The sequence below is a fragment of the Amblyomma maculatum genome, chromosome 4 (assembly GCF_055883805.1).
Source record: "Amblyomma maculatum isolate TAMU_Amacu chromosome 4, ASM5588380v1, whole genome shotgun sequence".
NCBI classification, from domain to species: Eukaryota; Metazoa; Arthropoda; class Arachnida; order Ixodida; family Ixodidae; genus Amblyomma; species Amblyomma maculatum.
Window position 1 is genome coordinate 54,280,355 of NC_139347.1, and position 13,854 is coordinate 54,294,208.

A 13,854-nucleotide genomic window follows, 5' to 3' on the forward strand; every position below is an offset into this window, starting at 1 on the left:
TGCCTTCATTGGCTTATGTCCTTACTCAGGTGGGAAGAAGAATGCATTGATGAATGTATTTATTTTATATTGTCGCTGTGAAAATAAATCATAATCTTCCATGCGATGGCCCAGGATTGACCTAAGATTGACCCAGGATTGGTTGGGCAGATGGAGTGTTGCGCGTGCTTTACTGCTGCGTACACAACGTTGAGCCTGCTGTCATAGCTTTCAGATGCATGCTAGGGAAATGAGAGAACATTTCTGGTTTCCTAGATGTCATGAAAGGGAGGGCAACTTCTTGGTGCTGTTGGAGCGTCAGGAAAAAGGTTTGGAGGAGTTTTAATAAAAACTGTGGCTTCCTTCACCGGTCTGATCGCTAGGTTCCGCAGCCACGTGGGCCAGCATAGCGACATGAGCCTTCAGCAGCAGCAACAGCAGATGTTCGAGATGCTGGCCGACCCGGACATGTTCCTGAAGCGGACAGAAGAGCAGCTGCGGGCAGGGATTCTCAACCCTGAGCTGCACAGGGAACTCAAGGCAGAACTGGAGAAAATCTCCCAGTTTCGCAAGTCTCAGCCGCAGTCACCCATTGTGGTGAGCCACGCACTGCACTCGTGCCACGGTGTTGATTCCCCCCTCTTTTCTTTTCCTGTTTGCTCCTTTGGCTTGTTTTTATTGATTTTCTGTTTTCTTTTTGTTGAAAGCGGCAGTAGGTGTATGTTCATAAAAAGTGCACAATATAAGGACATGCATTTCTCTTGTGTTCCATGAATAAAGGCCAAAAGTTGGTGAGGCTGCCTCAGCGCACATCAATCTTCGTTGCTGAACGTTTGCTGTTTCGATGTCCGTAAAAAAAAAACACTGAAGACGTCATCTACACTGTCTGCCTCAGTGTAGTCACTGCACTGCACTCTGGAAATGTAATGCTGCATTTAGTAGGAGGCATAATTTACTAGTAAAGTGAAAAGAGTCGAAAGACAAGGGCGTGAAACTGAATTTTGCTGAGTGCCTAGCAAGCGAGCTGATGCACACGATGCAGCTGCCCATAATGCTGAAATACAGAAGGCTAATATACCGCATAGGAATTACATTAGATTTGTCAAAAATAAAATATGAAAGAGAAATTTCAGGCTTTGTCGGACAATGAAGTGCAGTAAACTACACCTTATAAAGGCAGTCATCTTGGAAAGAATTGATACGGCCATCAAGAGCACTTAATTGTAAAAGGTAGAATTTTATGTTTCCTTCGTATCGGGCATGCAGTAACTTCACTCACAACTTTGTCCTTGTAAAACAAGATCATCCTTTATGCAAACTCTTTAAAGCAATGTTCATCACAAACATCTCAAACTTGAAAAATCTAAGGAAAAAGCATTTCCCACAGTTTTTTGATAAACACATTTCATTCCTCTCTAACTTACTCCTGGGACAGTCTTGTTGAAATTTCAGCTCTTTCTTACTTAAAATATGCAAAGCTTTTAAACCAGTTAGTATATTACAGTGCCCATAAACCTTTTAACTCTTTCTCACTAAGCAGATATATGTTTTATTAAACCTTGCATTTGGCACATGATTATTTGCCTACGTGCCATAATACACCACACAATACAACAGGGCTGTGAACACTGGTAGTGTGCTTTTTGCTGAGGTGCTGACCATGGCTGAGCAGCTCTGATTTTTTTTCTCCCTCTCTGTCCACATTAGTTTCCCTGAGATATATTTAAAACAGGGTCTGCAGGCCCCAGAGAGTCAGCCAAGCCACTTTTGGCGGTCCCAAAACCCGCACCGTTATTTTGCCTTCACTTATTCACTGTTTTGGGACCTGCTCCTGAAACTGCTGCAGCATTTTGCACAAGATCGCCTCGGTTGGGCTCTGTCACCGCCTTACTGTCTACGCCATGCCTTCCCAAACTGTGTATCTCCAGTGCCCCGCGTATAGCATATTCAAATTTCTTACTAGCGTCGGTGGTTGTGCTATGCACTTTCACTTGCTTGACCTGGGTTGCGAAGCACGAGCTGTATGTTTGTTTAAGCCATGTGGTCCCATAGCTTTTGTCATAGTTTGTAAAGTTTTTCGAAAAATTCTAGATGTCACGGGACGCTGTTCTGGCACCGCCGCTGTGCCAGAAACATTTCCGGAAGGCTCGATCTGTTGTGCTTTTGAAAGTTGCTTACGCATCACTACTGCAGCGCCGCGATTGTGTTGCCCGTACTCAGCAGGAATCGCCTTGAGGGTACGGTGCGTGCTTTCACTCAGACTCGAAGCACTACTGGCTACACTGTTATTGGGCCTTGGCGGAGTGTCTGTACTTTCTCGCCGATTGCTGATAATGTGATGCAGCCATGCAGTGTCCCTGGCATGCCTCTAGTCTGAATTATCCTAATTAATTATCTTATATTAATTAGCATCTTATCTCTACCTTGCTTAGCTTTTTAAGCCAGTGATGACGTGCAAATCTAAACATTCCACGTTCACACCATGTTCGTGCATTCAGGAATATATTAAATAATGTAGCATTTTGCGGGGCAAAAACCTTTGCGTCGGCACTTTTATATACACTGTGTGCTGTGTAGAGATTTTATGTACTGTAGGTACTGTAGGAGATATGACATGGACGCGATGATGGTGCGAATGTCTCACAGTGTCGCCAGGCCTCAGCTAGTCAACGCAGGCAGTTAACTGAAAGTCATCATTTTTGTCACATTGTTTTGGAGCCCAATAGGAGTGTGTTTTGCGCAACTGTGTTCATTTGTTTTTTGCTTCAAGGGCTTGGTTGTGGTTGCGAGCCGAAATATGGGAGTAGCCTGAATCTTGGTCTTTTGAGTGAGACCAGAATGATGCCAATGGAGCCTGTGTATTTCAGATTGCAGGATCAAAACTGTGAACAACTTGACCTCAATTTAAAGAGCCGTGCATGCACATTCGCAACTTCAGAAAGCTATAATGCACAAATTGGGTGGTATCTTTCTATCAAAATCTGCATAAAGCGACCGATTTTTGTGCAAAGAGCAGTCTTTCATCTTAAGGTGCCAAACTAAGTACTAACCAGAATCTGCCTTGGACATCTGTCATAGCTAGCTTTGCACATGAACATATTGAAGCTGAAACTGAGTTGATGGAGCTTCAGGAAAACAGTGGCGAAAGCTAAGCTTATCGCTGTAAGCTTTGAGGTATTTTGGTTGGGGACTGCAGAAACATTTCCTCTTCTCCATGAGATAGCTCCGAAGCTATTGTTGCATTTTTCTAGCATATATGCATGCGCGCATGCATTTTCCAGGCTTACATACTTGAAAAGCAAAAGGGGGGGGGGGGGGGGGGGGTTAAACATGTCTTGAACCTAGCGATAAATCAAAAGCTATGAGAGTTGCAGTGGTAGGCTCTGAACACTGCCTTTTCAATCCGCGTTTTTTTTTTTTTTTCCATAATGTTTCTTTAAGTTAAATTTTCAGGTAAGGAAGGCACATTATACATTTAGGTGGACGCTACGGAATTGTGGACACCCACACCTAACTAGGGAAAGGTCACGTTTTCATATGTTTTGTTTAAATTGTAAATTAGGAAAGGCACGGTATCTGTCAGACCTGAGGGAAGGGAGAAAGGTAGGAGTGAAAGTGGAAAAAGTGAAAAAGGCCCGGTAGTGGACGGCTTTTCAGTAATTTCAAACACCTGGGGGCCTTCTAACGTGCACGGACATAGTACAACCCAAGGAGGTTGTGAGGAAATGAAGGCGCAGTGTACTTTTGGGTGGACACCACAGTATCATGGACATGTGCACATAATTAGGTCAAGGTCACTTGAAGGTCAGATTTAGTGCCACACGAAGACCAGCTCTACCTAGCGTAGTGAAGCTTACGCTTCAATACAAAAGCAGGATTAATATGATATGCAGCCACTTGGCTGAAAAAGACTGTTACTGTGTTGAGGTTTAAATCCACAGTTCCTGAACATGTGGCTCCGGTAGCTATGTTGGATGTTCTTTTCTTATGAAACACACATTCTAGTAAGCATGTATGTACGCTTGTGGGTATATTTAATTTCAGGGGTGTTTCTTTAGTGTGTCCAGGTGGTTGATCATATTAGGAAATGCAGGAGTGGGCGGGCATTTACATGTCGAATGTTTTGCACCATCTGCAGCCTCCTGGTTGGCAAGGAGGACCTCCTGGACCACCAGGGTTTCCAGCATGGAATCAGCATTCTTTTGTGGGCAAAGGTATGGCAGAATTATACTGCTACAGTTGCTGTTTACATTTGGTGCTTTTCCTGTACCACTCAGATGTGACTGGCAGCCTGCTTAGCTTGCGTTGCTGGCTAGTTGTCAAAAGTAGCCCATTGGCAGTTTCCTTCGTGTTCTGAAGCAAGACCCATTTCTATTGTCCTGCAGGGGTATTCGCAAACCTAGTATGACCATAGCTGGTTGGTCGCTATACAATAGAACCCGGCTATATTAAACTCTGATATAGTAAATTGAAACTGAAGTCCCAGTTCATTTTCAGTAGATGACTATATTTTCCCCCTTTATAGTAAAGACATTTTTGGTAAAAATTGGAAAGAAAGTAAAGGAGAGTAAAAATGCTGGAAGAAATAAGGACGGGAAGAAACGGCCAAACATTCGTAGCACCGTGCAGCACGAGGCAGCGGTGGCAAGAACTATAGGCGCGGCGTGTGCGGTTTTGCAGCGCTTGACTGCCATGCTAATTTCTCATCTAGCCTTTTATTGCGAAAGCAATACAGTCGAACCCGGATATATCGAACTCGAAGGGGATCGCGAAATAGTTCGATATACCGATAATTCTATATACAGAAATCTGCTTGAGACGGCACTTACGATGCGAAAAAACGATACCGTATTTGTCGTGTAATCAACTCACTCGCATAATGAACCCACCCTCCACTTTTGCACTGGAGGAGCGTTAAGGCCAGCTCGCTCACATGCAAGCGATTAAGCGATCTCAGCGACGAGCGGCAGCGATAGAGCAAAAAATTTCCAACTTGTTGGAACTGCGTCCCTCTGCCGTACCAGCCACCGCGGCAGCTCTTAACAAGGTTTCTGTGTCGCCGCGGCAGAAATCGCCAGCGTTATCGCTTGCATGTCTCACTCCGTTTCGGTAGTCTCATCCACAGCTCATTTCTTGGCAGCGTGCCAAGATGCTGTGCAGCGATAACGTCGCGTCGCTTTTATCTTTTGATAGCTCCTGCTACGGCGGGGAGCGAACTTGGCAGACTGCCCGTGATGGCTTGATTGCACAAGCGTGGTTCGATTTATCACGCCGCGCTTGGAGCGGGCTAGTCTGCTGCCACAAAATCATTGGAAAGCGTGGTAAAGTGGCTGCAAATGCTGTTTGAAGCGAAAAACGCTAAAAGCCGGTGTCATGATCGCAGCTGACCGCGTGCTTTCGTTGATTCATACATGCAAGGATAAACGGCTCCCGCAAAAAAAAAAAAAAGAAAAAAAAACCGCTTCGTAACGTCATATCTTACGCTATGCCGCGCGTACATACAGCACAACCAGCAAAACGATAAAAGCAAACGACTCTCGCAAAAAGAAAAAAAAAAGATAGATCTGCCGCTTCTTAACTTCCGCAGGCGCCATAGGGAACCAAAGCTGGAGTTTGCTCCGCGACGCCAGCGCTCGGTTTCCAGCGGAGCGGAACTACAAAACCTACGCGCATCCGCGCCCGCGCTGCGCGCGGCTGTCTGCGGAGTCTGCGCAGCCCGCTCGCTCGGGAGCGCGTGCTACAGGCAGCCGCACGTGCACGCGGAGCGGGAGAAAGAGAGTGAGGACGAGGGGGGATGGTCGTGCGGCTGTGCGCGCAAAGCCGGCGCTCTTTGCCAGTGGTGTTTCTTATTTTTGCTTTTTTTCTGTGCCCCGGCTGACATAGAGGCTGGCTGGAGGCACGCTTTTTATCGGTGCTTTCGAAAGTGAGAAATTATGACTAATTGATCGCCGCGGACATTGTTTTCAAAGAGCGCTTCTTGGCAGGCTCAGACAAAAAAACAACAACAACATGAACGCGAATTCGGTACTCGAAGGCAGAGGCAAGCGACAGGTATTTTGAAGGACTTGAGGCGGCACCTCTTGATGTCACTTCCATGTTGCTCAGAGAATGAAGGGTCCAGCCTGCTCGTTGAGAATTGATACGCGTGTACACAGCGACGAGTGCTCCGGGCGCTGGTTGGGGAGCTTCCTTTCCATTTGTGACTGCTCACTTGAAAGGGGCCTATTAAACTCTTTGGGGACAGACGTTTTAGGCGATGCTGCCGGCGCCGTGGTGCTTGTTTTCGGCGCGTTTAGGACGCGTTCCCTACAAAGGCACAAAGCATGCCGCCTTGTATACCCTTTGGTTCCTGCTGACAGCGGTCAGGGGGAGTTCGCTGCTGTGGCGCTGCCATCCGAAATCAATGACTTATCTACCTTTAACGATGAGAGGTTTCTTAACGACCTGGATCACTGACGAGAAGCCGAGGCATGCCAATTTTTCGGCAGTTTCCTCTCTCCGCGAGACGAAGAACGAGCAAATGCCTGACGACTTTTCATGCAGGCGGGGACATCTCTCCAAGTAAACCTTTGTCCTCTTATTTCCACAGCTACGCTGTGCAATCCCTAGTTCAGTTATCTCCTCTAGCGAATGCGCAGTTTTGAGCTCCCGAAGCAGGATCGCGTATGAGGATAGAACGATTGACGTATGTGTTCCCTTTATAAGCGCCGAGTGATGGCATTAATGACATATATCTGTTTCTTGAGGCCGACTTGGTTCCGCGATGGCTGCTGCGGCACCGCCAGTTACAAACAGAGGTGCGAGATACCTAAAAAAAAAAAAAATCCGACAACCATCGTTTCAACACGAAAGGGAGAAGAGAGATAAACACTTTCACGAGTTTTGCGAAAAAGCGCGCCGTCACTTTTTCATTCCAGTTTTTTTTTTCTTGCCCCCTTTGTTAGAGCGCGACGGCGGCCACAATGCGGCCGGAGGAGGAGAGTAACAACCGAGCGCGCGCGCGCAAACACGTGCTGGAAAGCAGCGCGGAGCAGACGACAGCATGCTTTTCTATGAGGCGGGGAGCAGACGACGCGGCCGGGCTGCGCGTAGATTTTGACGTGGTCCCCATGGAGGGCGCTGACGCACAGAGCGGCGCAGCGCCCCCTGGCCCAGGTTTTCTCCCCTATAGCCTCAGCAGAGCCGCCGCGCGCAGAGGGTTCGCAACACACGCAGGAGAAAGCGTCCGACGTTCTGTCTGAAAACGGGCTGAGCTGGATTGGCGCATGCGTAGCGCGTGCTACTGCGAACAAAGGCCGGGAGAGAGGAAAGAGAGAGATAGCTCGGCAAAAGAATGGGCACACCCTTGCGCTTCGCTCTATCGCGCTTTTCTCCTCTCGTTCCCACCGGTTCTCTCTGGTTCGTTCACGCACATGGCTTGCAAATGTCACGTGCTGGCGCGCGGGAAACGATAACCGCGGATGCGCGCGCCTTTGGGGAAAGGGCGCGGCGCTGCCCTAGCCGAACTGACTCCTCTCATTCCTTCCGCGTGTGGCTTGAAAACGTCACGCGGCAATCGGGCGAGGGTGATGCGATCGTCTTTGGGGAAGGCACACTTTCCAGTGCGTGGTGCGGAGTTCGATATATCGAACGACCGGTGAAATTGAGTTCGCGGCTTTCCTATACTTTTACATGGGATTTTCAAGGGGATATTTCGTGAGTTCGATATAACTATAATTTGATATATCCGGGTTCCAACTGTACTACTTTCACTTTTCAGCCCTTCGCGTAGCGAGGCGGTAGCTACCATTGACCTTTAGCGTGACCTTTGGCGTGCCGCCAAGCACAGCTGCGCAAAAACAGGGGCCCCAACTCGTGCCGTCAACTCGCGAGGCGGTAGCTACCAACCGCGGCCTAACTCCCGCTCCTACCGCAGCTACCGCCGGGGGTGCAACGTTGGATACTATAGGAGGTGGCCTAGCGGCAGATGGAACCAACGCAGTCTCCAGGGATGCTTTCATTTCTGCTGGTGTAAAGATTGCCGTTGCAGCCGGTGCCGGAGCGGCAGTTGTACATTCTGCCTTAACCTCACCCACAACCAAGTACCGTATACACGCGTGTAATGGCCGCACTCATGTAATGGCCGCACTCATGTAATGGCCGCACCCCGAACTTTAGAAAGAAAATTGGGAAAAAAAAAAAACAAAAAATTTCCCGAGTAAAAGCCGCACCATGAGTTTCAGGAAGTTGGGCAGTGCCGTCTACTGTACGGTGCAAGAAATACGGAACGTTTTGTGGTTACTGCCGCCAGGTGGGGCCCAAAAATCAAGTGAAAGCCTAAATGAAGCGTAAGGTTAGAAGTAGAATTGCCAATAAGAATTAAGAACAAAATATTTGAGGGAAAAAAAAGTCAAGCATGGGGGCAGCGGCCACCACCTCCGTTACAAAGGGGGCGCTCCTAGCCGCAGCGATGCCCGCCCGTTACAAAGGGTGAGGCCAGCAAATCCAATCCAATCCAAGTCTGTTCGCTCCTCCATTTTACAGCCATTTCCTCGATCGCCCGAAGCATATCACGTGCAATCTCGCAATCGGAACGGGTCGCTGCCCTGATTTGTTCTGCGCTCGTGAGCTGAAGATTTTCTTTTTCCTCGATGGGAAAATATGTTAGTTATACCGCTCACTTTAAGCTGAAAGTGATTCACTACGCGAAAGAAGAAGGAAAAAGAGCGGCTGGACGAAAGTTCGGCGTTGACGAAAAATGTGTACAGCGATGGTGCGAGGAGTGATGTTTTGGACACGGGACGAGCCTGAAATCCCGACGAGTTTAGCGGAGGAGGACGAGGAGTTTTTTGACAATAATAAAGGCAGGTACCACCGCAAATAATTTTTTTCGCTGTCTTTTTTCTCATGTAATCGTCGCACCCCCTGATTTTCACCCCAATCTCGGAAAAAGAGTGCGCCCATTACACGCGTGTATACGGCATATCGTTGCAGCCACGGCACTCCTTGCCTCGCTACTAGTTATACATAGAATAACCAGGTAGCACCCCGCAATAAACAATAGTTGAACCATATGCCGTGGCCAGAGTGAATCACTGCATAACCATAAGGATAACCACAAGCAATACAACCAGCTACACCACCAGCTGAACCTAGGCGTAGCCATAGCTATTGCTTTCACAATTACCAGGCTTAACCAAGCTGAGCCACTGTGCGGTTTTGCAGCACTTGACTGCCACGCTAATTTCTCATCTAGCCTTTTTAAAGACAGAAACAGCGGAAGGTGGTACCATGTTCATGCAAGGCTTTGGTTTTCCCATGAAATCAAACTGTGTTGTATTCGTAGCCACATTGCGCTCATGCTTAAGAGGCACTTCCATAAGATGTAAACAAAAAGTCTTATAACTAAACAAATGGCACATAGAGAGAAATGTAAGGTATTTTTGAGTTTCATTAAGCAGCAAAACATGTTCAGTAAGTAGCCATTTAATGACCACACAGCATCTTCAGGATCATGTCATCACCAACAGCTGATATATAGTAGAGACCCTGATATAGTAAAGATATTTGCCCGTCCCAGTGACTTCAAGCCTTGTGTAGGCTTGTGAAGCGACTGGAATTGTAGTCGGATACTCCTTTAACCTGCAGTGGCCACCGCAGAAAGTTCCTCCGTGCCAAAAAGGGGGCTGAGCACCTAATGAACGCGGTAACCTTGAAGTCTCGGATCACTGTTGGGATTGGTCAGTGTGGTTATACAGGATGGCTCGAACTGTGACTGTGGTTACCTACAGCTGCCTTCTTTCTTTATATTTTTTAAAATTTGTGTCCTACTATAACCCATTGGCCATGGTTAGGGAGTGAGGCAGGACATTTCCTTTTTTGCTCGCAGCTCCTCAAGAGTTGCCACCTGCGCCTCTGTCCGAGCCTGCTCCAGCTGTGGGAACCATTCGTGTCGACACGAAGATGCGCAAAGTGCAGTTTGTGGATGACGTTGCGGTGGTACTTATGGATGGCAGCGAAACACGGCAGATCATGTTCAAGGGACCACCGAAACGTATCTTTGTCGATGACATGGTGAGTTGCTGGCAGGTTGTCTCAGTTGCATGGAGCTCCCCTGGGGGCGTCTTTTAACGTGCAAGGTTTTGCACATTAAGCAGTTAGATATGTCGTAGTAAACTAACAAAGCAGTAACCGATATGCCTATTAAAGTGGTACTAGAGAAAAAAGTTCTTGCTTCATATGTGGTGTAACACTTACCAAACCAGTCTTGTAACTAAAGGACAATGACACTATTTTTGCTTTTGTTGCTGCTTGCATGCAATGGTTGGCGGTGACGGGTGGTGGTGGTGCGATTGGGATTTCTTCTTTACTCTCTTTGCTTACTGTAAGAAAAAGCTTATTGATTCCAAGATGAGAGAAAAAAAACACAAAATTGGGGTTACGCTAAGGTGGGTTGTTGGTGAAATATCATTCATTTTGTGTGATGACCTTGGCTATTAGTGTTGCTGATACGTAAGTGCACTTGTTTAGGCAGTGTCTTGTTTTGCGAAACTTTCCTGGGAATGGCCGTATTTGCAGCCGCTCAACCGCTTTGCGTGGCAGTGTAGTTTCTGTCTGCGTTATTGGACATCCCGGGCCTGGCAGTGCACAGGTCATCGTTGATTTTCCGATTGTTAACAGGCAGCTGGCTGGCTGATAATTCATGGCTGCTGCCGTGATGTGAACACAGTGTTTCTGAAGAAAGCCACTGGAGTAGTTGGCTACGCTCACATACGCGATTCAACATGGAAAAGCTTGTACACACACATACGGACACGCATGCAGCCTTAGAATGAGAATAAGAATAATGTTTATTTAACATCTTGAGGTTGTCGGGGGGGGCCGGCAGTACATAGTAGTCCAGAAAGTGATACTGCAACAAATACAACTCAGTAAGATTTGTAGAATCGCTTAGAGCCTCTGCTGCTAGAGAGCAGTTTATCATTGTGGCGACATTAGCACCTGCTTAGGTGATAGATGGGGACTGTACAGGCGGCAGAAATTTTCGAGTTGGTTGAGGCTGAAATAATTATCTTTAACTATGTTGAGCCTGGGTGGTTTCTTTTGTGCATTTTGCTGCCCATGCTAGTATCACAACTGTACTGTTGCACAAGAGATACACTGTTGCTTGCTGGCTTTCTTGGTGTGTTCACTTTGCTTGCACTTTCTTCTTTTCGGCCTTGCAGAATGCTGAGACATTTATTTATTTATTTATTTATTTATTTTATTTATTTATTTTTTTTTTTTGGGGGGATGTGAAAAGTGTAGGCATTTTGACAGAGGTGTGGTGGCCTTGGGTCGTCGGTGTCTGCAGTACTGCGTGTATATGTGTGGCTTGCTGGGCCTCTCTGGTTTCGGTTCTTATTGCTTGTTTTGGTTTCGCAGCTGTGATGAAAATCAGGGAGACGGTTGGTGTTCGAACTGTGGCCTTTGGGCCGTGTCTAGATGGAAGACAGAAAGCGTGCCTCCGTGCTTGTAATCCCGCACCCTTTTTTCCCCTCCCCAGTGCATGGCCAAGGCACGTCTTGGCTGCATTTTTCGCATTCTGTTCTGTTCTCTTTGTGCATCGTGGTAAGTGTTTAGCACAGAAGCACCTTTAGTTCTCAAGTGTTCGTATTGCCATCGTTCGTGTCCAGTGAGAAGCTGTTACAGCATTTAACTGGAAGAAGCTGTTATAGCAGTTACGGCTGCTGCTAGCACATTGCAGAAAGACTTGGCTTTGACAGGTGTCTCATTAGCGTTACGAACCAGATGCAGCATTCTTTCTCAAATTATTTTTAAACCCTCCTCCTTTTTGTGAAATACAGGCAAGAGCGGACATGTTTGGTTGAGTGTACTTATTTGTGAGGCCCACAAGATACCCTGGCACATTCATGTTATCTTTATGGAGCAATGCACTGAACGTTGTTTATTCTTGTTTTAACAAGGTGCTACAAACTACAGAAACACTTGTTAGTCTCTGCTGCTTGATCATAGTGTTTTTCTTTATGATAATGTTTTGGCTGTTGTTTTCTGCTTGTTGTGACATTTGGTACGGGGTGGTCTGGAATTTGCTGTCAGCAGCGCCTGCTAGTTGTGTAGGACTTAGGCATGGCAGAATACAACTCTCTGGTGGAAGCCTATTAGTTGTATAACCAATTACACTTGTAATAAAGCCTGAGTGCTTCTTTAATGGTAACATCTGTAACAGCCTCTCACTTGGTTTGTGCATGCTGCATGCACTTTTGATCTCCCTACGTTGGAATTAAACTGAGATGTCAAGGTTTGCAGCAGAAAGCTTTTTGGTCATCAGTAATTGCTTTTTGCTTCTGTATGTTACTTCATGAGTTAAGAAGGAAGCCTTTTGTTCTTTTGATAGCTTAGTTTTTGCCTTAGTTCCCCCTACCCTCTTTTTTCTTTACTTATTAAAGCAAAAATTGGCATTTTCTTATTCACTTGTTTCTGGAGTCACATTGCTAACGTGAAAGCATTATGCGCATGTGCTAAATGCTACTAGGATAGTGCACATAATTTGTTCTATCAGTAACCGCTTGACGTACAGCTAGAAGCAAAATGAAAGGGAACATGGAAGCGCATGGCTTCCGCGCTTTGCAAAGTGCTGCCACCAACACAAGACTAGAATGGGTGGCACCAAGGGTATGCACGAAAAGAGCAGCCGGCTAAGCTTACTTCGGATGCGTCTTCGGATGCGCTTTAAATGCGCTGTCGCTAACGGCACATTTTAAAGCGTGGAGGCCACACGCTCCCATGTTCCCTTTCATATTGATTCCTGTACATAGCAGCAAAGTTGTGGTCCACAGTTGTTGAGCAGGGTCAGCGAAAATGTCAGGTAACCAACTGACTTGTCAGCAAGCTGCAAATTGTACCGGAGTTCGATTGCCAGTGCTCTGCGGTGGTAATCCTTCTCCGACGCTTGCTGTCTGTGTCCCATGCCATGATGTTAGCACAAAATTGCCTTCGTTCTTTAACTGCAAAGCCTTGAAAAAGTAATCAAAACTATTTTCTCTGGACATCCTAACCTCACAACTAACCACTGTGGCTTCCTTGCCTTCTGTTTGAGAACATTACTTGGTCTGTGTAAATAGTGAAAGCATAGAACTGAATAGGATTTCTTTGGGAAACATTCAACTACAAATACTGATTTGAGTTCTTTATATCTTTTTTTCTCTAATACGCAGCAGAGCTCTGTTGTTACATTTTTTTCTGGGGACTGCAGAAAGGGAAGTAAAACTTAACCTGCTGGGAAATATAGCACCAGTATCTTCAGTAATCTTGAGTCTTGAAACTGTATCTTTCAAGCTACGGGCAGCAACAACCACCAGAAGGGCCAGATGACAGTAATGAAAGTCTCAGCCAACCAGCAGAGCTGCATCTTGTACAGTGCTGCCCGTGCATAGTTCAGTTCCCGCATCTTTAGTTATTTGCGCTTGCATTGTAGCAGCAATTTGGCTGCACCGACAGCTGCAACAAAATTTCAGCCATCCATAGCATGCATAGTGTCAGCATGGGCACAGTGCACAGAAAGTCACCGGAAGCAACTTGTAGAGTCCTGCTTTGGCCAGCGTGCTGTTAGGAAACCCAAGCTCAAGTTTTGCTGCGCGACGGCAGTGCCGAATTCCTGGCGTGGTGACAAAATGTGAAACGATGGGACGTCTCCGGAGCAGATGCTCCGCTAGCTTCCTGTGCACGTGCGGCAATCGAGTTGCGCTTGGCGGTTATTTGGCGATACAAAAACGCTTCCGCTGATGCTAAGTGGAAGCACTAAGTAACATTGTGTCATGGGCAGCCACAATAGAAGGCAAAGCGCCAAAAGACGAGGCTCACGTGTGAAACTTTGCAGAAGCTTCTCTGCAAGAC

General features: G+C 46.8%; 1 protein-coding gene across 7 annotated transcripts in view; it reads left to right on the top strand.

The window, feature by feature from the left end:
- Positions 1-13,854, top strand: part of LOC146191065 (uncharacterized) — a 48,307-nt gene that overhangs the window by 14,323 nt on the left and 20,130 nt on the right. For all 7 annotated transcript variants that reach the window (XM_084601515.1, XM_084601521.1, XM_084601522.1 and 4 more), the window contains 3 exons: positions 363-576; positions 4,118-4,193; positions 9,848-10,032. In XM_084601515.1, coding sequence (XP_084457641.1) covers positions 363-576; positions 4,118-4,193; positions 9,848-10,032 — 475 coding nt within the window. The remainder of the gene's footprint in view (positions 1-362; positions 577-4,117; positions 4,194-9,847; positions 10,033-13,854) is intronic.